Source organism: Xenopus tropicalis, chromosome 6 (assembly GCF_000004195.4).
Source record: "Xenopus tropicalis strain Nigerian chromosome 6, UCB_Xtro_10.0, whole genome shotgun sequence".
Classification (NCBI taxonomy): domain Eukaryota; kingdom Metazoa; phylum Chordata; class Amphibia; order Anura; family Pipidae; genus Xenopus; species Xenopus tropicalis.
In genome coordinates this window covers 122,683,970-122,705,243 of record NC_030682.2, presented here as the reverse complement: position 1 = coordinate 122,705,243, position 21,274 = coordinate 122,683,970, and the positions used below count along the sequence as shown (strand labels likewise).

The 21,274-nt window shown below is 38.4% G+C and overlaps 1 protein-coding gene across 2 annotated transcripts in view; it reads right to left on the bottom strand.

Moving 5' to 3' along the window:
• Positions 1–21,274, bottom strand: part of LOC100495973 (polyamine-modulated factor 1-binding protein 1) — a 263,073-nt gene that overhangs the window by 170,920 nt on the left and 70,879 nt on the right. For both annotated transcript variants that reach the window (XM_018095150.2, XM_018095149.2), the window contains exons 4-8: positions 19,133–19,291; positions 18,921–19,004; positions 18,546–18,692; positions 13,993–14,160; positions 12,369–12,548 (exon numbers count right to left, since the gene is read on the bottom strand). In XM_018095150.2, the coding sequence (XP_017950639.2) occupies positions 12,369–12,548; positions 13,993–14,160; positions 18,546–18,692; positions 18,921–19,004; positions 19,133–19,291 (738 nt within the window). The remainder of the gene's footprint in view (positions 1–12,368; positions 12,549–13,992; positions 14,161–18,545; positions 18,693–18,920; positions 19,005–19,132; positions 19,292–21,274) is intronic.

The following is a 21,274-nucleotide window of genomic DNA, read 5'->3' as shown; positions in this document are numbered from 1 at the left end:
AAATGGGACAGATTCACTCATCACTAATATCCACCACTATAAATTCAATTTTGGGTTTGGTGCACTTTTATATGCACTGTAATATAGGAAAACTGGAATTAAATAAACAGTTAAAGAAATAATTGTCTTTTGTTGCTGTTCCCCAGTTAAAGCTATAATAAAGTTACCCCTTAATCACATTCAAACATCTTGTCATTTGGAATGATTCTGAAGTAAACCAATTATATAATTAAAAGTGTATTATAATAGTACAACAACTTTAGAACATACATCATTCACTCAACAGCTATAGGGGTTTAGGTTCATTGTTGGCAAATGTACTGACTGATAAAGCTATGGGAAGAAGGTTGGATAAAGATCCCCATAATGCATTTAATGACATACATATTATGAAAGCTTGAGGATAAATGGAGTTTATTAGGATTTATTCTTAATTAAGCTGCCCTACAATCCTTAAAATCCTTGGGTAGGTAGGTGTGAGATTTTCAACAACAAAGCCAAGTTAATGTCACCACCATCTTAATAAACAATTTGAAAGTACTGTATATAAAAAGAAATATTTTGGGGTTTACCACTGTTTAGTAATTAGAACAAATGAGTACCACCTACATAAGCCAAAATGCCTTCATGGCATATCTAAAGCCATGGCAAGCTTGAGCTTTGGGTTCACAGTGAAACAAACCAACAACAAATTTAATACTGAATCAACATATCTGTATAATTTGTAAATCAAAGGTAAATTTAGTGGGAAGAATAGAGGAAAAATGACTTCTTTCGATCAGGCACCCTGGGTCTACCACTAACCCTGCCTTTATCTGGGCGGCCACCACACAGTCCTATTTTTAAGCCTACCGTCAGTGCTCAAAACATATCAAGCTCAGCTCACATGGTTTCCAGGACTTTTAGTGACTTAGGTTGCTTTTTGGGATCCCAGCAATCTCACATTATAGAGCAATTCTTGCTGGTGGCAGATCAGATAAAGGAATGAATAAGGACAGACTTGTAATATAGGTCGATTTTATAGAAAACTTGCTACTTGCTGTTTCATGTTCTGTCAATCATACATTTTGTAATGTACACACATAACCAATACTGTCAGTACAATAAGATTTTGAAAGTGGGATTTTTTGTACTATATTTAGGGCAGTTTGTCTGTAGGTCAGATAGTCCTTTGTCCTATACCTAAGTATATTTTGAGTTTCCTTTAACTGCTTAACACTAAAGTCTCTTCTCCCAGCTTTAGGTGTTAGTGCTAAACCCTAGTGCTAAAAGCAACTGTAAACTAAAGGCAGAGAAGTCTTTAGATTTAACACACTGGTCATATGCACTTCTAAGTACATTAAAGTATAAAAAAAATCAATGTAGCTTATCCTGTGCATAATAAAAAAATACATTAAATAACTGCACTCAATATCAAACTATGTTTCTTAGTATAATTGCTCAAAAGATCAATAAAATAGCAATAACATATAATGAATATACACTATATATTCACACAGCCCAAAATAGTAATTTGTCTCTATAATATATTAACATGACTTGTGGGTAAGGGGGGTTATTCATTAATTTGGAACTATACTGGTGTCAAATTACCCTTTGATATTTCAAGCAAGAGACAACCCACATACTATGCTTACATGCATATGTACATATAAAATATACATTATATGATCTGTGTTAAAAAAAAAAAGGAAAAAAGACCATCAAGTTCAACCCCTCCCAATGATGTCCCAATGCATATATATTCATACATACACTATACAGACCTATATATACACTCAAATACATAAACTATATATTCTGATACCTATTTTAAATGAAGATCTTAAGACTACAATAGCCTTGGATGTTATGCTTGTTCCAGGAGTCATCCAAGAAACAAGGCATTAATAGATTCTGCCATCACAGCATCACCCAGCAGAGCATCCTCAACCCTATTGCCCTCACCAGAAAGAACCATCTACAGGAACAGAACAAAAAACCCCATTGCCCTCACCAGGAAGAACCATCTACCAGGAACAGAACAAAAGTTCTGTTCTTCTAATCTGAAGGGGGCAGCGTTTGGTTCGTTCATTGTATTTATGGGCAAAAAGATTCCCTCTTATTTGTCTATAATATCAGTGACTAGGGGGGGGGGGTATATGGTACATATCTTTTCAGTTAGTTTGCTTCTGAATCTCACCTAACATAATAGCCAGTAGTGTTCTGGCTATTATGCTAGATATCCACCCACTTCAGCCTTTATAGATTAAATTTTGGACTAACTATAAATATTTTTATTTTGCGCAGTCTGTCTATTTTACCCAGTATCATTTTTACAATGAACTGTTCATTTAATTCCCTATGTAAGGGTTAAAGCCTCTTACTCTTGGTTTTTACTTTATGTACTGCATGTAGCATGAGATATCTGAATACTTTGTTTCTTGCATTATGAAGAGATTTGAGGCTCCTATTAGCTCACCCCACCCATGATGGTTTGTCCAATTAGAAAGAAAAATGCCTGAAGTTTTCATTTGTCATTTTTGTGGATTTTAAAAAAGGTTACCGTATATACTTGAGTATAAGCCGATCCGAATATAAGCCGAGGTACCTAATTTTACCTAAGAAAACTGGAAAAACGTATTGACTCGAGTATAAGCCTAGGGTGGGGAATGCAGCCGCTACTGCTAAGTTTCAATAATCAAATAAATAATAAAAGGACACTCAGCGTGACCCCCTGTGAACTCTTCATAAATATATCATGCTGGCAGCTGCAGATTAGGGAAAGGTGATTAGGGAAAGGTGGATGGAGGACCCTTTCACCCTCCTGCCTTGAAGAGTTACAGCACTGGGAAAGAAAACAGGTACAGGGAAAACAAGTGGGGGAGGGGGGTCACTATCGGAGGAGTCACTATCGCTCAACATACAGGCCGTGCTGCTGCCCAAGAAAACCGAGAGCTCCAAGCCGGCCAAGAGCAAGTAAGCTGCCCGGTCACAGCGCCCCCATCAGGAAACAACACAAAGGCTCTTTTCAGAGCCCCAGCATCGGCTAAAGAGGGCTGCATACATGATATTCCGAACTCGGTTACACAATAGACATTACAGTACAATGCTTAGTGCCACAGGGAGACACCTTGTTACTTTCAGATCTGTTATAACATATCAGCTTCGCCTTTCTATTTTAGTAGTAGTGGGGGACTCTATGAGCAGGTGGGGAGGTGTGGGGAGGGGAGGGCAGACATATGGGGATCCCATAGCCGATCTGCACGCAACGCAAAGCGGCTGCAGTGTAGGATGGAGATGGCACGCAACAAGCTCATTACGGCTTCAAATCCATATACTCGAGTATAAGCCGAGGGTTACTTTTTCAGCACATTTATGGTGCTGAAAAACTCGGCTTATACTTGAGTATATACGGTACTTTTTTTTGCTCTGCAGCTCTCAAGCTTTTGAACTGTCAACAGTTTTCCACGTGCTAGGGCTTCCTTACCCTAGCAACCAGGCAGCGGTTTCTAAATCAGAGTGGGAGGCAAACAGGCGAGTACCCAACAAATAGAGAGCATTTCTGTTGCATTGCTTAGAATAAACATACTAAAAGTTAATTCAAAGATAAACTTACCATATAATGATGCTTCTAGTGGTATTAATACAGGTATGGGATCCGCTATCCAGAAGCCCATTATTTAGAAATCTCCAAATTATAGGAAGGCCATCTCCCACTGACTCCATTTTAATCAAATAATTCAGTTTTTTTTTTAATGATTTCCTTTTTCTTTGCAATAATAAAACAGTACCTTGTACTTGTTCCCAACTAAGATATAATTAATCCTTAAACCTATCAATAATGCTTAATTGATTTTATTAGACTTAAGGTATAAAGATCCAAATGACAGAAAGACCCCTAATTCCAAAAACCCAGGTTCCCAAACTGCAGAAATGTAGACTTCTTACAAACTGGAGAAAAGAATGGGAAAGAATATCTAACAGTTCTCAAATGAAGCTTCCCTAGGAACAAACATGTTGCTGTATAAATCCAAGTGTACAGACTCCTTAGATAATTTACTTTAATTTAACCTTCAAATAGTATCTGCAATTTTGCTCTCAATCCACATGTAAATGCAATTCTTCAAGAATGAATAATGCTTCTCTTTATGCTCTTAAAATGATTGAAGCATTAATAAAGGTAAAGGAAATCCTCTTTAAAATGTTATTACAAGGAGATTATTTTTCAGAAATGCAATCTAAAAGATTACAATGAATTAAATGTATTTAATCAAATGTTAAATGTTAAAAATTGTGTATAAAGTAATCATTGTGTCAGCTGGACAAGAAACTACTGCGCCAAAATACTTAAATCTATCTGTAAATACATTAACCACTGTTGGAAAGCTCCCTCTGAATTAGCTTTGTAGGTAAACAGGCAGTTAAGGTCCCCCCAAATGTAATAATAAACGCCCCAACGTATATGGTCCCAACTCTTTGGGGCACATTCACTAAAGGTCAATATCGATTATCGCTTGCTTTTTTGCTTTAAAAAGCATGCGATAATTAAGTCCCGATTCATCAAAGGCATTTCGCATGTGTTAAGATGCATATCGCATGTACAAAAAAAAAAACTGTACTATCGCGATTAGTTATTTACCTCGCATTGTGTTAATTCTCGCATAGAAATAATACTAACGCATGATACACAAACACATATGAAGCGTTAAACGCGCTAAATATCGCATTAGTCTGTGCGAATATTAACACCTATTTGGGGTAGGCGGTACTTAAAGAATACTGTGGTTCATTTTGGCAACACAATAAGGACTTTGCAGTGGGATTTTTTCAAGTCTGTGTTGGCCCTAGAGTGATGCAGCCTCCAGTTTTCATGGAAATGGTCATTTTCAGATTAGTAGTTTTCTGAAAGTAATGGTTACGTGCACTAATATAGCAAGCGGCGAAATATATTGCGCGCAGCCGGAAATAACGCACGTGGCGGGAATTAATGCAAGAAAAACGCTCATCACGAGTTAAATAACGGAAAAAACATCACAACTTAATTATGACGCCCTGTCCTTTTATTGAATCGAGCGTTAAATAGCAAAAAAAAAAAAGTTGCAATTAAATTTTTAACACATACTATAAATAGCGCTCGTTTTATCGCCCTTTAGTGAATCAACCCCTTTGTGTTGTGACCATATAAATGCCCCAGGCCAAGAACATTTTACTACAGGTATGGAATTAATTATCTAGAAACCTTACTAGTAGGGATGCACCGAACTCATATTTTTGGGTTCGGCTGAACCCCTGAATCCATCCCAAGGGATTCGGGTGAATACCGAACCAAATCCTAATTAGCATAAATTAGCGTATGCTAATTTGGATCCAGAACTGTCATTTGCAGTTGTAAAAGAGCCCTTTTTATCTCTGTTCAAAACTCCAGCTTCCAAGAGGAATAATAGATCCATATATCCCTATATTCCCTATATTCAATGTACAAATTGCCTTTTAAAAACATACTTACAAAGGTTATAAGGTAACAGATATTAAAAATATCTTCTATGTTTAAAACCAATGTACAAAATAAATAAATGTTTTTAGTCTACTGCATTTTCAACATATAGTATTCTTAAAGGAGAAGGAAAGTTAATAATCACTAGGGGGTGCCAAACGTTAGGCACCCCCAGTGGCTTCAATCGCTTACCTTTTACCCTGGGCTGGTGCTCCTGTTAGGAGAAAACCGCACCAGCCCAGGGTAGCTGCGAGACAACAATCCTCTTCCTTTTTCGTACTAACTATGCACGCCCGGTAGAGTGAAAAGCTGACAGAAAAGCCGGCTCTTTCCCTCTACTGCACATGCGTTGGCCCCAGAATCCCGAAGAAAGAAGGAAGAGGATCACTGGACCGCAGCTACCATGGGCTGGTGCGGTTTTCTCCTAATATAAGCACCAGCCTGGGGTAAAAGGTAAGCAATTACAATCACTGGGTATGCTAAATGTTAGGCACCTTCTCCTTTAAAGGTGCATTACTAAGAACTTTTCTTAACTGTCGGCAGAATCCTTGGCCGAGCACCACAGGCCATAACCTCCTGTTGCCTAACCAATCCTAGTAATGTGTAACAACAACACCCCAAGGGGCTCTTCCATTGTCAAATAGTGCTTGCATCTCATACACCTTATATAGTAGGATAGTAGGGACTCTTCCAATATACAGTTGATACACTGCTTGCAGCTCATCCACTTCACTTTTCTCTTAATCCTTTCCACTGCAATTCCCCAGCCATTTAATAGTAGTGTGGTCAAATTCATACCAGACACCTGGAGCCCTCAAGAAGATTAATCTGGTGGCAAATAGATGGCTGTTACTATATATGATAAAGATTTAATGGAAATGGTGTTTCATGCTGTACTGAGCTAAATGCACCATGAAACCAGCTTCTGTCTATGGTGGAATGCACATTTTTATTGGTGGAACAGAAGCAGGCGCATTTAGGCAATGTGCATGGAAATGGAACCAAACTACAGGCTTGGCAAACGATTCAATGGTGCTCAATATGGAGGTTAGTTAGGGAACACCTTCAAGGGCAGCAGCTCCCCAGAATTCCATCACACTATCTCTATAAACATAGAACATGTATAAGGGATACAACTAAACCCTGCTCTATAAAATAAAAATATACTGTAGGTTTCCTCAGAGAGTTCCATGACCTGTACAGAAGCCTATATTTAGTCACTGTGCCTCTATGTGACTTCTAATATCCATACACACACATCTACAGATAACCTAAAACAAAGCACATTTTTTTCTAATGACGATGTTGTACTATCAGGATAATATCTCTGTAATGCAAAATGCATGCAACATCTCATATTCAATTCATAGCAGCTTCCCTATCTGATAGAAATACATAGTGAGATTTGGAATGCCATCATTACCTTTTTTTCTGAACAGCAGAAAATCACACAAAAACGATCTTTTTTTTTTATCTTCAACCCAACAAAGGCAAATTATTTTATAAGGTAACACCTGGTTTTCTGAAAGCAATTTAAGTGCAATTACAATAACTATCTCATCAGAAGACATACCAGATTCTTCTTAAAGTTGAGGAACTCATCACCCTACACGGAATCACTATGAAAATTTCCTCCATCAGAAGGGTCATGCAAAGATCACATGCAATAAAGTTTGTAACTCTCTTTTCTTTATATATAATCACTGCTTTCCTCAAATATCTCACAGCTGTGGCTTTTTCTTATACTTGCTTAATCTGAAGATCTGCTATTATATATATACATTGATTTATTTATTTTAACAGAAATATAATTAAATAAAAGCAAGATAAAAGTTTATCAAAGCATTTTTTTTATTTATTTCATTTCTGTTGGCTTGTGTAATCCTACCCAAACAATCTAAAGCAAACTGAATTTCTCATAATTCTCTGCACAAAATGTAGATACAAGCAGTGTCACAGCAACACCTCATACATCTGTTGTCATTGGATAAAGAAGTCATTTTACCAAACCCAGCTATTCTGGTATCCTATCAAACAATAGATTTTTATGAGTTTCTGCATTCCAATGCCTTGGATTTCCTATTTTTTTTACACAGACTGGTCAATAGTGGCACAGAATCTGTCTGTTGACAATCAGCCAAACACCCAGATATGTTAAGGGGGTCATGTAGCCCCTTTTGTCTGATGACCCCTTACACATGCTGAGCATTAGCCAGAGTAAAACAGATTTGAAAAATCAAGGAAAATGCTAGACAGGGATCACAGCAGATTCTGTTTGAGAAGTTGGATTAATTGATTTAGGCGCAGAATTACAGTTACATAGGTGAATTTTACACCATAGTTCACAATTTACAAATGACTATAGGGCCATATTTTTTTACCAAAATGCAGTGTTTTTTTCCCAAAATTCTAGCATCATTGTTGTCACCAGGAAACAATGTTCTTGGCACAATTGCACAGCACCTACTGCAGTTGCCTCCAGTTTGTCAAAATTACCACATCTGTGCAATTCGTCACAAATGAGACATAATTGCACAGAAGTCCACCTGGTGTCATTTATGGTGTTTGGCTCCCAATTATTTAGGCACAGGTGTGCTATGCCTAATGACACTGAGCATGAAGGACACCCTGAACTTACCACCAGGTCAGGAGGTGCCAGTAGCTTCAAGGTTCCATTGCGTCAATTTTTGCACTGAAATTGCAACAGATGGCAGGAAGGAATAAGATGCACTGAGCAACTATACAGAGGTACCATAAATGAAAGTGGTTGTGCAACTGACTGAGAGAGAGCGGGGATCACAACTGCACTTGCGGATGTACATGAGCCCTCATAGCTAAGTTGTGGAATAATGCTTTAGGTACTGTAGTCAAGTAACTGAATTAAAACTACTGTTGTATAAAAACTCCCATAATGGAGTTTGGTATTCTTATCCGGAAACCCTTTATCCAGAAAGTTCTAAATTATGGGAAGGCCATCTCCAATAGACCCCATTTTAATCAAATGATCAAAATTCTTACCTGTAATATTAAAATAGAGCATTGTACATGATCCCAAGTAAGATATAATAATCTTTATTGGAGGCTAAACAATCTTATTGGGTTTATAAATCACTGAAATTATTTTTTAGTAGCTTTAAAATATGGAGATCCAAATTATGTAAAAACTCCATAAACGGAAACCAAGGTCCCAATCATTCTGAATAACAGGTCCCAAACCTGTACATGTGTTGGTTTAACTGTTCTACACTTGCAGTTTGTTGGAATTTCTCAAAAGAGAAATTCAGAAGCAGATTTATTGACTGAACTTGAAGGTTTTTTCCCCCTTTTGCTATTTTTTTTCATCACAAACATATTTATGGAAAACCTAAAAAAAATGTACAAAATAAAATAGCTCGGATATTAAAAATATCCCTCCCATCGACCTCTACAGAAGGATTTAGTTGTCAAATTTTTTCATTCAAATTTTTTTTCGACTAATAAGTTAGAATCCTATACTCTGAACCATTATTTCAATTCATACTTTTTAACTTAAAATAAATGAATTAATTAATCAAGGAAAAAGAATACGAACATTGATAAATAACCCCCGATGTATGATGTCAACAGAGATCTACAGTAACTAAGGTTTTGCTGAGTCCAATTACAGTGCATTTCTTTTTGGCTTATCAGAGACCACAAACAGCCATGTTTAATTATTAAGCATATCATGACAGATCGGATTCTTTGTTTGTACACTTTATGTGGGTCACTACAAAGTGCCTTAAAGGCAAATGTATTTTCTTTAGCATATTACATATAACCATCAAATTATGACTAAGATGTCTTTGATATACTTTCACTGAATGGACTGGTCCAGGTCATTGGCTTTGCTTCCCTATCATTCATTCACAAACGCATTTACATAAGCCAGAATAACAGTATCATGGTGTGTTCATGTATGTGTAGGGACCCATAGGGTTAAGCTCCCTATGGTGTTATCCCCTATTTTTTCCTTATCTGTGCTGTAATAGGGCAGAGCCCTCTACACTCAGATTCCAGTTATTAGGCTACCCCCTATAGGTTTAGCCCAGGTTGACCACTCCCATTGTGCAGACTATATAGTGTCTTGCATAAGGAAGTGTCTTCCTCTTTGGCTGATGGTGTCTAAAGGCTCCTGTCACTGAGCCTGAGGCATTGGCCCCAGTAAGGAGAACTGCTAATTTGTAAGTCGGGGACAGGGCCCCGTGAATGAGATAAAGCCAGCACAGTCAGTCATATGTAATAGCACCCTCTAGGAGTGGTGAGCATAGCTTATTTAGTAAGGGCAGCACTAGCCCCATCAAAGGAGACTGTAAGGGTTTAGTCTAACCCAGGCTTTGTATGCCTTGCTGTAGGGACCACAGTTAAGACGCAGGATTCAGGCAGTTCCTTACCCTGAACCATAGTTGGCTGGAGAGGATCCGTTCCAGTAAAGGGCATCCATTCCTGGTATACAGCTAATACTCTGCATATCCTCCAAGTGGGCTATACTGTTACCTTACGTGTCACATCTGCTGCTGTTCTCTGTGGCCAAGTTCTATACTGCTGTGACTGTGAGTATATACCCTGATGCACTATTCCATATGTGCCTTTGTCCAATAAAGTATTATCCAGTTAACTGCAAGAGCTCCTGGCATCCTATCACTTATTATATTGCACAACACCAGTGTGGTTTGTAGTTCAGCAACACCATATAGCCCCTGACATAGCTCCCATATAGCGGAGGCCCATTCCTGGGAAAGGGGGTTGCTGTAACACGTGCTCTAAGTGTCCAACTAGCCTGGTATAATACCCCTATTAAGCCAAACAAGTGTTACATATGATAATGTGTGATAATGCATGCCTGCTGCTAAAAGGATAAAAGAAGTCAGCGAGGAGCAACTTCTTTTGTGTAGCTTAATATAGGCCTCAGAATTGCAAGATGGCTTCTAACATCCTTACATTATGTTATATTTTGGAGCAAGGGGGTGCATTAGATCTTACAGAGGGCAATGAAGGTATGAACATGAACAATGAAGGTATGAGTTAAAATTCAAAGCATAAAATGCATGGTGGGGAATAAAAAATCATGTTTGCTAGTGAAAGCTTTCCCATGGTATGTGTATAGGATCAGAAGCTAACCTGATCAGAATGGAGTTGAACCATTACAGTGATCCAGGGTCGGACTGGGCCGCCGGGAAAAATCCCGGTGGGCCCCAGTGGCCCAGACCCGACCCTTGGCGGTGCTACTCTGGCCGACTGTTCCTCCCCTGATGCGCTCGGGGAGGACATCGGGTGGGGGAGGACGTCGGGTGGGGGACCCAGTGAGGGGTTAGGGGGGGCCCCTGCAGGGGGGGGGTTAGGGGATGCGGCCGGTGGGGACACCTGCAGGGCCCCTGGGGCGGGAGCCTGATCTGTGGGCTAATTGGTGTTATCACTGTTTAGTTGATTTGCACAACTAAACTGGCAGATGCATTACTAACTGTCAAGCATTCGCCACATTTTCTGCAGCCCATAGGCAGGAAAGTTGGGCAATTTCGCTGTATGTGCCTACACTGGTTGAAAATTGCTCTGTTTATGACCATATATGATCTCAATATTTGCACTGAAAGTAGATATTCACTCAGACATTGGAAACGGGAAAAGTGGGAAACCATTAGAAACTAAGAATTGACTGAAGTTGCTACACCCTAAAATTTTAAGGGGAACTCCACTCAAATACAACTTAAGCTTTTTGAAAACAAAAATTCAAGCAAATTTGTGCATAAAAATATGCAGCCTTTTCGTAATTTTTACTGGAATAATATGGTTTGAAACAGCAACCTAAGCCTGGCCCCCTGTTTCCCTGCTGAACTTGCTGACTACTTTGAGAATAAAAATGTGTAACAGTAGTCGGCTGCTCTCGCCCTGCCTTCAGCCTGCATCCTCCAAATCCCACAATTCCCTGCATAAGGAAAAGGACATCACAGTGCAGTGCATTGTGGGTTATGTAGTTCCTGCATGCTGTCTGTAAGCTGTGGAGAAGTTGTTACAAGTTGTAACATCAGTGTTTTAGTCCCTCCTCCCGTGCCAGGATTTCAAATGATGCAGAAAGAGAAAGATTGTTTTGCAGCTGGGTTTCAGAATATAAAATGGTATTTATTCATAATTTTTTACATCTGTAAATTTATTAGGGTTTCCTGTTCATTGTACAACACAACAAACAAGTTCATTGCACACTGTCTTCCACATGTATGGCTAATCCCATACAGTTGTTCAGGAAAGAGATATAGGTGGCCATATTTAATGTTATATTTGCAGAATTTCTCTTTGCAAAACAACATAGATATTATACTTTTTTTAAAAAAAATTCGAGTTTGATACTAATGTGGACAGAATCCTTCATAGAACCATACCTACTACAGACTGATCGGCAGAAACATTTTCTTCTAGCAGCACTTTGCTCTATACCAGGTAATAAACCTCAGTGAACTGAACCAGACATATCCTGTTGCTCAGATATATAATACAATTTAAGTTGATAATCTAAGAAAAAAAGTGATTTCGATTTAAATAAAAGCTGAAAAGAACTTTATGCTATAGTATTATATGTGGTGTCAAGTCTACTAAATGCGGAATATTATAAGCCATGTGAAGTTTTAAAACTCGTAACAGGTTATAATGGGCTTCTTTGTTTGCTATTTTATTATTACTATATTCCCCCATGTCCTCTGTCAACCTTCAAAGTCAACCTGGCCCTTGTTGCCTTAATGCAGTTCTAAATAAAGGGAAACCTACATCTTGGAAAATGTTACAGAGCACCTGGGATAAGACCCTCTATAAAACATAAAGGGCAAACAGAATAAAGGGCATGAGAATGTGGAGCTTTCGTCTGTTGTCAATTCATTTTAATTACCTTGTTTGCAGCAGCTTTCTTTGTTTCCTTCAATCTGTCACTTGCTCTATTCAAAGTTGCTTGTTGCTTTTGTATTTGAGCATCCAGTGTTTCCATCTCTCTTGTTTTTTTATCCAATTCACATTTCAGGATTCCAACTTCCAAGTTTAGCTCATTAATCTTTACGTCACCAGCACTAAGCTGTAACAGATTGATGGGAGATACATATTGAGGCTGAATATGTACAAACAGATGTTTATACAAGCATCATAATTAGTTTGTGGAATTTGGATACTAACAAACCCATATGTTTGACAGAAAATGGGAATTGCTTTAACAGATGGAAGCAATGCCCCATGTTTATCCCGCAAAACACTAACGATATCCCTTTGGAATTTAGAAAAGAGGGAAAAAAAGACATGCTGAGAATGAACTGTATAAAATCTACAGCATATTCTTTGCTTCAAATCAGTTCCATATATGAGCCATTTGCCAAACCCTGACAGGTTCTTTTAAAGCTATCCTTATAGGAATATAACGTATCAGTGCCTAAACCCCCTCAATAATCCCAAATAACGTCTGTGTTTTACTACTATTACTATACTTTTCTGAATTCTACATCTTCTATTTCTCTTATTACATATGCAACAGATTGACAGATTTCACTGTACATTTAAGGTACAGAATATCAGGTTTTGATGCATCTTATTCAAACAGGCTGGAAATCAGTCAGAAAAGAAGTTAATTATTAATAGCTCATCCAGGAATATAGAAAAGAAGAGCCAATATTTTTGAAACATTGCACTTAGGGCTTTGCCATGTTTTTATTTTGAATTTGGGTGCTGCTATTTTGGATCTGCTGAACCCGCTGGCTGGGAGGGGCCATCTGATCTCCATTACCAGTTTTTGAGGCAACTGCCTGTAGAATGATAGAGCCAGGCAAGGTAGATAGACATAAAAGTCCTTGACCCAGAAACATTCTTTAGGATCAAAGTCCTTTCAGAGAATGAAGTACTGAAGAGAGCATCTGGAAATCCTGAAATCAAGAATCTTTTCTACCTCATATTCTTGCTGGCTATGAACTGACAGGTGCAGGTGGCTGTTGATCAGAGGCAAATTGGCTGCTCACTGCAGGATGATGACAATGTCGGATTGCTACCCCACTTAATACTATCTATGCCTATGTGTTGATTGTTTAGGTGATGGGTCCCCCCTCAGCTCCAAGATTTCTCAAAAAGTATCCAATAATGGCTGGGGAATGAAAAAAATGACAAAAATGTTTTCTATACAGCCATGGGCTGACCTCCTGCAGCTGCCATCCTAAGCATTGGCCCTTGTGTGCCTATTTATAAAACAGGGTCCTGGGCAAAAATGAGTTCTGCACAGTTTTCAAATACATTCAAATGATGTTAAACGTTTTCAGGGCAAAAGGAAACCAGAACAAGGTAGAAAGGCTCTAAACATTTTTACTAGCTACATTGTTTTACTTAACACTATATTCTGCATTCTTGCAAGTGCTGTATTTCAGTGGTATGACAATGAGTACTAACACCCGGCAAAAGAAAGCAAACAATTTTCCACTGAATCCATTATCTCTGGCCTTGCATTTGTTCTTTTGCTCTTAGCTGAGCTTAATTAAACATACCTTGAACTGCATTTCCCCAACAATACACTTCAGTTTTTCACATTCTTCATATAGCTCGCCACTAATATGTTCCTTCACAATGACTGTTTTCCTTGCTGAATCTTCGGCAGTCTGCAGTGAGGCCAGTTCCAAATGTAAATGCCTGATGGTTTCCCCACGGTCATTCACCTTGAAAGATGGAAAATATATTAATTATGTTTTACTTATTTAAAGCAACACTAAAGCTTGTTCAACCTGGTACTATGAAAGAATATGATAAAGGCCTTGGGATTATAATGCTCCTGCAGAATTAAGTGCCATTCATTGAAAAATAAATAGCAGGGTTTTTTTGTGTCACATGTGAACAGGAAAATCAGTCTGGGGTGAGAAATTATCTGTGTACATATATGACAGCATTAGTAATATAGGATTTATAAACGTAAGTGTATTGGGTATACAAAGTGCAAGTACTGGCCCTATGATCCTATAATTTATATATATATATATATATATATATATATATATATATATATATGCCATTATTTATAACCTTTGCAGAATTGCACTTAGTGGTAGGTTTATCCCCTTGTGTGTACCAATAATAGACATTCTGTGCTTATCATGGATATTTTAAATTTGTAGGAAAATGCACACATCAATCCCATGTCTTTCTATGCCATGCTTTGCATATGCAGTCCCATTCTGTGTCTAATGCCAGCTTAATCCTTTTATTGTAATATTCCAGTCAGAATTAGAGTCAGGTAAATTTCTGAAGAAAAAATGAAGGAAAAAAAAAAGAAAGAAAGACTCCAGCATAATAGGTATGGGGTTAGAAACGTGCCCCTGGCAAAGTCTGGGTCTTCTTAGGACAATAATTAATGGGAAAAAAACGTAAATCCCATCCCATCCCATGTCCCATCTTGTTAAACTACAACTCTCAAACATTCGCTGTAACAAATGTTGCCTTACCGGCCACGGCGGGGACGCCCGCCGCGCCGCCGGTCAGCGGGGACGCCCGCCGCGCCGTCCTCTTCATGCGCCGGCTTCCTTATAGTGGCGGCCGCGCGTGCGCGCTTCCGATTTAAAGCGCATGCGCGCTGGCCGTGATGACGTTCCAGCCGCGCAATGGCGCCGAAAATTCAAAGGTATTTAAAGGGACGGTTGTTTAGCATTTTGTTGCCCGTGGATAGGATTGATCCTGGTGCTTTTCTGAGCCTTGTACACTTCGTTTCTGTATCCTGCCTTGTTTGCCTTCCCTGTGTTTTGACCCGGCTTGCTCCTGACTATCCTGATTATCCATATCTGCACCCCGGGCTTTACTTTGACCTACGATTTCGTCTCCTCCTCTGCTATTGATTACCCGGTTTTGACCCTTGGCCTGTCTGACTACCCTTTGATTGCTGCCCGCCCCGACCTATGCCTGCCTGAACGACGACCTTGTTTACCCAATTCGCTACCGTGATCTTATGGCCTAACTGACTTTTTACAGTCGTGCCCCATTGCCAGCCAGAGCTCCTGCTTTGCACCTCTCGTATAAGTCGCAGGTGGCATCCGAGTAGCTGAGGGCTCCTCCGCGAAGCCAAAGGCGGTCACGCTACTGGTGAAGCACGAGCTGAGACCAGGGTGCCTTGGCAGGCAGTGTGTTTGAAATGGTCCAAACTGGCCATCCTAATCTAGGCATGTATGACCAGCTATGTATGGCCAGCTTTAGTTTTTGCCCCCAGGTTGGATGGTCATAGCAAATTATCCTTATAATCAAGAGCAGAATTTATTTTGTGTTATTAAAAGAAGTTGCCATGTCCCAGCAACAACAAGGGACATGGACAAATATCATTGGTGCAGCCTGTACATGGAAGAGGGCTAGACCTCCCTAAGATTTCTACACATACATTAAGGTTAACAGATCATTTGAAACATTAGGGACACATTTAATAAATGCAAGTTTTTCACTAATTGTAAACTCATATTATAATATTTTCAGACATGGAAGCCATTTAAAGGAAAACTATACCCCAAACAATGTAGGTATCTATAAAACTATTGCATAAAGCAGATCCATATCAATAATCCATTTTCATAAAAAAAAAACTTTTTAAGCAGTATGTGCCATTGGGTAATCCTAAAAAGAAAATTGCCATTTTAAGTACTAAGGGCCGCCACATGGAAACACAAGATTTACGGTGCACACAAACAAACCAAGGGCACACAGAGGGTTATATTTATCATGCTGTGTAAAAAGTGGAGTGAAATACTTCCGGTGATGTTGCCCATAGCAGCCAATCAGATGATTTGCTTTGGTTTTCTAACTGTTGAAATCTAATTGCTGATTGGTTGCCCTGGGCAACATCACCAGTAATGCTTCACTCCACTTTTTACACAGCATGATAAATATACCCCATACAGTACATGTTAGGTCATATCAGCCAATGAATGAACAAAGTTCCTTCCCAAACTTCTTCCTGTTACTGTTAAAGCTGCATTATTTCTGGTCATGTGATCTCTGGGGGAGCACACAGACCATCACTAAAGGGGGACTCAAGGTAAAAGATGTAAAAGGGTAGTATTCTATATTAATAATAATAATAATAATAATAATAATAATAATATATAAAAGGTATTGTTCCTTAACTGAATGTTATACCCAATTTATATAATGCTTTTATACAGGTTATGAAACCCGTGTATTGACTTGTAGCATTCACATATTTGATAGGAGGATGTACATTATATTTTTCAATTAAGTTTTAATGATTCATGTGACAAAAATTACATCATTCTGATTACAATAGATGATATCATTAAGGACTGTTTAGAAGGATATTCATGCATTTATGTAAGGCTATATGTTGCTGATAAGGCTACAAAAAACAACATACATTTTATGCCTTTGTATTGTAGTACACTTAAATGTGCTAGAAATAACCCTGGAGTTCTGCCACATTTAAGGCAGACTCCATACAGCGCAATAACCCATATTTTGGGATCTCTATCCCCTGCCTCTTTTATATAGAACAAATGTGATACTTATTCTCTTGTTCTTTATCTGCTTGTGCCCAATAATCCTTTAATGATTAATCTGCAACTACCGAATACAGCAGATGACATACCTGAAACGCAGAGTCAGTGACAGGTTATAATTAGAAGATGTAGCCTACAGCAACCCTTTCAAAAGATTAGGATATATCCCAGAACAGCAGGTGGTAGGTAAGAAGGATCTGAATATTCAGGGAAATGATGATCCAAATCAACTCTTCTTAGTTACCCATTGGAAAGTTTTACTGAGTGTGTTATTAAGGACAATATTCAACGCTGACTTCTTATTAAATGTATTTATTTATATAAATACTGCACTGCGGTTTCTGCGTTGAACAAATTTAAAAACCTACTAGTGGTAAAATGATATAAGATTACAGGAACAATTATAAAGGTCATTTTAAAAAGAGATTTATTATTTTCTGTATTTTTGGAGAGATAACTCCTCTGACCGTTTATAGTGGGGATTCCCAACCTTTTTTACCCCTGAGCCACATTCAAATGTAAAAAGAGTTGGGGAGCAACACAAGCATGTCAAATGTTTCAGGGGGTCCCAAATAAGGGCTGTTATTGGCTATTTTGTAGACCCCACCTGGACTGGTAGCCTACAGGAGGCTCTGTTTGTCAGCACACCTGTTTTATATGCATCCAAAACTTGTATCCAAGCCAGGGATTAAAAAATAAGCACCTGCTTTGAGGCCACTGGGAGCAACAGGGTTGGTAAGCAACATTTTGCATCTGAGCCACTGGTCGGGGATTGCTGGTTTGTAGAAATCAAAACATCAACCGACCACTTGGTTTATACTAAAGCATAGCCAGGATTTTAAACCATACAAAAGAGAGTAAAGGATTGATCAATGCACCTGGTCCCATTTCAAGTAATTTAGTATCTATGCTAGTACATGTTGTTCAGAAAAAAGGGATTTTTAGTTAGTGTTTTTCTATTTTTTACTTAGCCTAAGAATACTCCCGCAACCCCTGCCCCCTTCTTGTGTATCTATGTACTAAGCAGTGGTCAAACTAACATGTGGTTGTAGCACCCCCCACACCCATCCTTTTTAATGGTGGTCTTATGCCTTTAAAAAATGCGTGTCAATGGGCAGTCTGCAAGCGGGGGAGTATTATGCCTGTAGAACCAGTATTGTGGTCTTGACATTCTTTTTATAATGGCAGGGGTGAACTAAGCCCTGTGCTGCTATGCACGGACGTGCCAGCCATTAAAAATATCCCCGGAGGTACATAGGGCAACCATATGGGGTTTACCTTGACATTGTATGGTGGCTTACTAATTTTACGATCATAATTTTGTAACTAAAACCCAATTTTCTAAAAATACATGTACTTGCATATATACTAAATTACTTATGAAACAGGGGACCAGGGCAATAACATTAATAAATCCCTCCCCGTCTTTTGTATGCTTGTAGCTAATTTGGCCAGATCAGTCACACTTCCAGTGTACTTGTATATTTCCTTAGCCTTGGAAAGCAACCACAACCAATTTTTTTGTGTATTTAGGATTTTTAACCATGAGTTATTACCTCTATCTTTGCTTCCTCTTCAGCAGCATTAGCATCTTGCAACTGTCTGATTAGGGACTGCACAGCCTCTTCTCTCTCCTTGGCATAACCGACCAGATCATCATACTTGCCTCTCAGTTCTTGAAACAGAGCGTTTTGATGCAGTATCTGTAAATTTAAAAGCGTGTTTGTCTCATTTTCATTCAGTAAACATCAAGTAGAGTGTAATCCATTTGGATTTTAACAAACCTTATCAAACTGTGTCGTAAAAGCAAGCCTGAATAAAAGATCTGCATTCGCCCCTTTAGAATACATAAACCTTTGCCGGATTGAATTGCTTCCAGAATAATGATATTACTCAAATAATGCACATACACTTACAGAGGAAAGCATTACCTGTTTATCTGCTTTACTTAATTTCTCTTCATAATCTTTTTCTTGCATTTTCAGTCGGTGGATAATTTCCTCCATGCCAGAGATCTGCAAGGTCAAGACCCAGATATTCGGAGAACAGTTGAACATTATTTTGGAATTTGAATTTAAAAAAAGGGAACGGAAAGCAATAAATCACAATTCCAGGCATGCCACTGACAGCATAAAGTATTTACCTCATTTAAAAGTACATCTTGTTCACTCTGAGCTGTTATCATGTGGGTTTCAATTTTTGCCTCTAATCGGCCATTTTTTTCCAGTGTGTCTTGGTAAAGATGTTGAAGTTGTTTCATTTCCTTTCTCTGTTCAATTATTACCTGCTCCAGTTTCACAATCTTTCAACAAAAATAATACAGAATCAGATTTCAGCTGCAAACCCAAACCCAGGAACATAAAACACTGCACGGTCAACATGAACAATACTGAATGAATACAGAGAATTCATAATTTGGCATAAACCATTTCATTTTTCAGGAAAAATTAGGTGCTTATATTTTTTCTATAATCTCTTACAAATGAATATTAACACCTATAACAGATTCTTCCTCTCCAGGAAACCCCAACATAAGTAAGCTACTTCTACCATATAGCAAAATACAAAGGATGGTGTAGTAACTCTACTGTACATGGATAGGAATGATATAAAGTCTCCTTCCCATCTCTGTATGTTCTTGCCAAGTTTACACAGAAGCACTGTAAAAGGATGCCAAGACTATGGGTAACAACTGAGGCAGAGGATGTCAAGCTATTTCCTTGAATGAACTTCACACAAGTACAAGTTTCAGGCTATTGAGCGACTGATGATGCATACTGTATGTTTAATGCCTCCTTTTCTTCATTGAAGAATGCATTCAAAGAACGGTACAGCTTAAACATGGTTGCCTTACTACAAAACTCTATGATGGGAGATTGGCAAATATACATGTAGAATATTTCATGGGTTAATAGAACAAAGGACAGATTAAGGGGCATATTTATCAAAGGGGGATACCATAGCTTGCCAGAGTGAGATTCCACTGCTCTCAATTCATTTCTATGGATTTTAAGCAACATCTTTATCAAAGAATAAGAGTAATAATAATTCCTACCACGCTTTGATAAATATGGCTCAAAGTGATCTGTAGCCTTTTTATATGGCGATGCTAAGACAGATGTTTTAGAAGAGTATACGGAATGTTAGGAGTTTATCTTTTTTGTTGTAATTATTGTCACACAGAACAATTACCCCATCCCTTACATTAGTGATCTCCAACCAGTAGCATGTGAGCAGCATGTTGCTCACCACCCCCTTTGATGTTACTCCTAGTGGCCTCAAAGTAGGTGCCCATTTTTAAATTTCTAGCATGGAAACAAGTTTTGGAAGCTCAGAGACACAGTTTTACTCTAAGCAGAGCCTCCTGCAGGCCACATGGGGTTAGGGTTCCCTACATTACATCAAAAAAGGAACATTATATTAATACTTCCCATACTGTTAATTTTACTTCATGAAACTAATGAGTAAACATGGCTGCCTACTCGAAACCTGCTTCAGACAATAAATGCCACCCACACAAAAAACAGAAAAAAATATGGCAATACCATATAGAAAACATAATTATGTTTTAGGTATAAAGTCAGCAGTACTGGTAAGTACAGTAAGTTGAAAGCAAGTAGCACTGGTCAGTTATAAGAAAGAGCTGACAATCAGCAGTTTGGTATGTGAATTTTCAAAACAGCATTAGATGACAAAGATGACAAATGGCTGGGTGAAAATAGCAGGTGCATTGTACAGAAAAACTGTAGAATTGCTTTAGAGGTCGAGTAAACTTTATCAGAAACAGAGATCACAACTCACTGATGGGGACAGATGGACACTGGATTGAACAGTTTAAGCATTAAAAAATGGGCTCCAAAAAAGCCGAATCTTTGAATCTTTGAGTGAAAGCTATACCTTTTACGATTCTAAAAGCTTGGTAATAGTCATGAGTGTATCTGTGGCCATTTTGATGTCACTGCACCTCATTTGTTGCACCTGAACTTTTTTGCCGCACATGCAACTTTTTTTTTTTTTACACAACCGCAACTTTTTTGAACCAACTGCGAGTTTTCCAGCTGTGATATTTGCAAAATTGCCCGGTGAGAACATTCGCTCATCACTACTTGCTAATGCTCATGTCTAAGGCCAAACACACAAGCAGTTAAAACTTGTGTAAGCATTAATGTGTCCAGGTTATAAAAAAAACTAGATTATAAGTATATTATTGTTGAGATCCATATTATGAACAAATACTAGCCAAGAGTTCCAGTCCTTTTGAAACATGATGAATTTTGCATTGTAT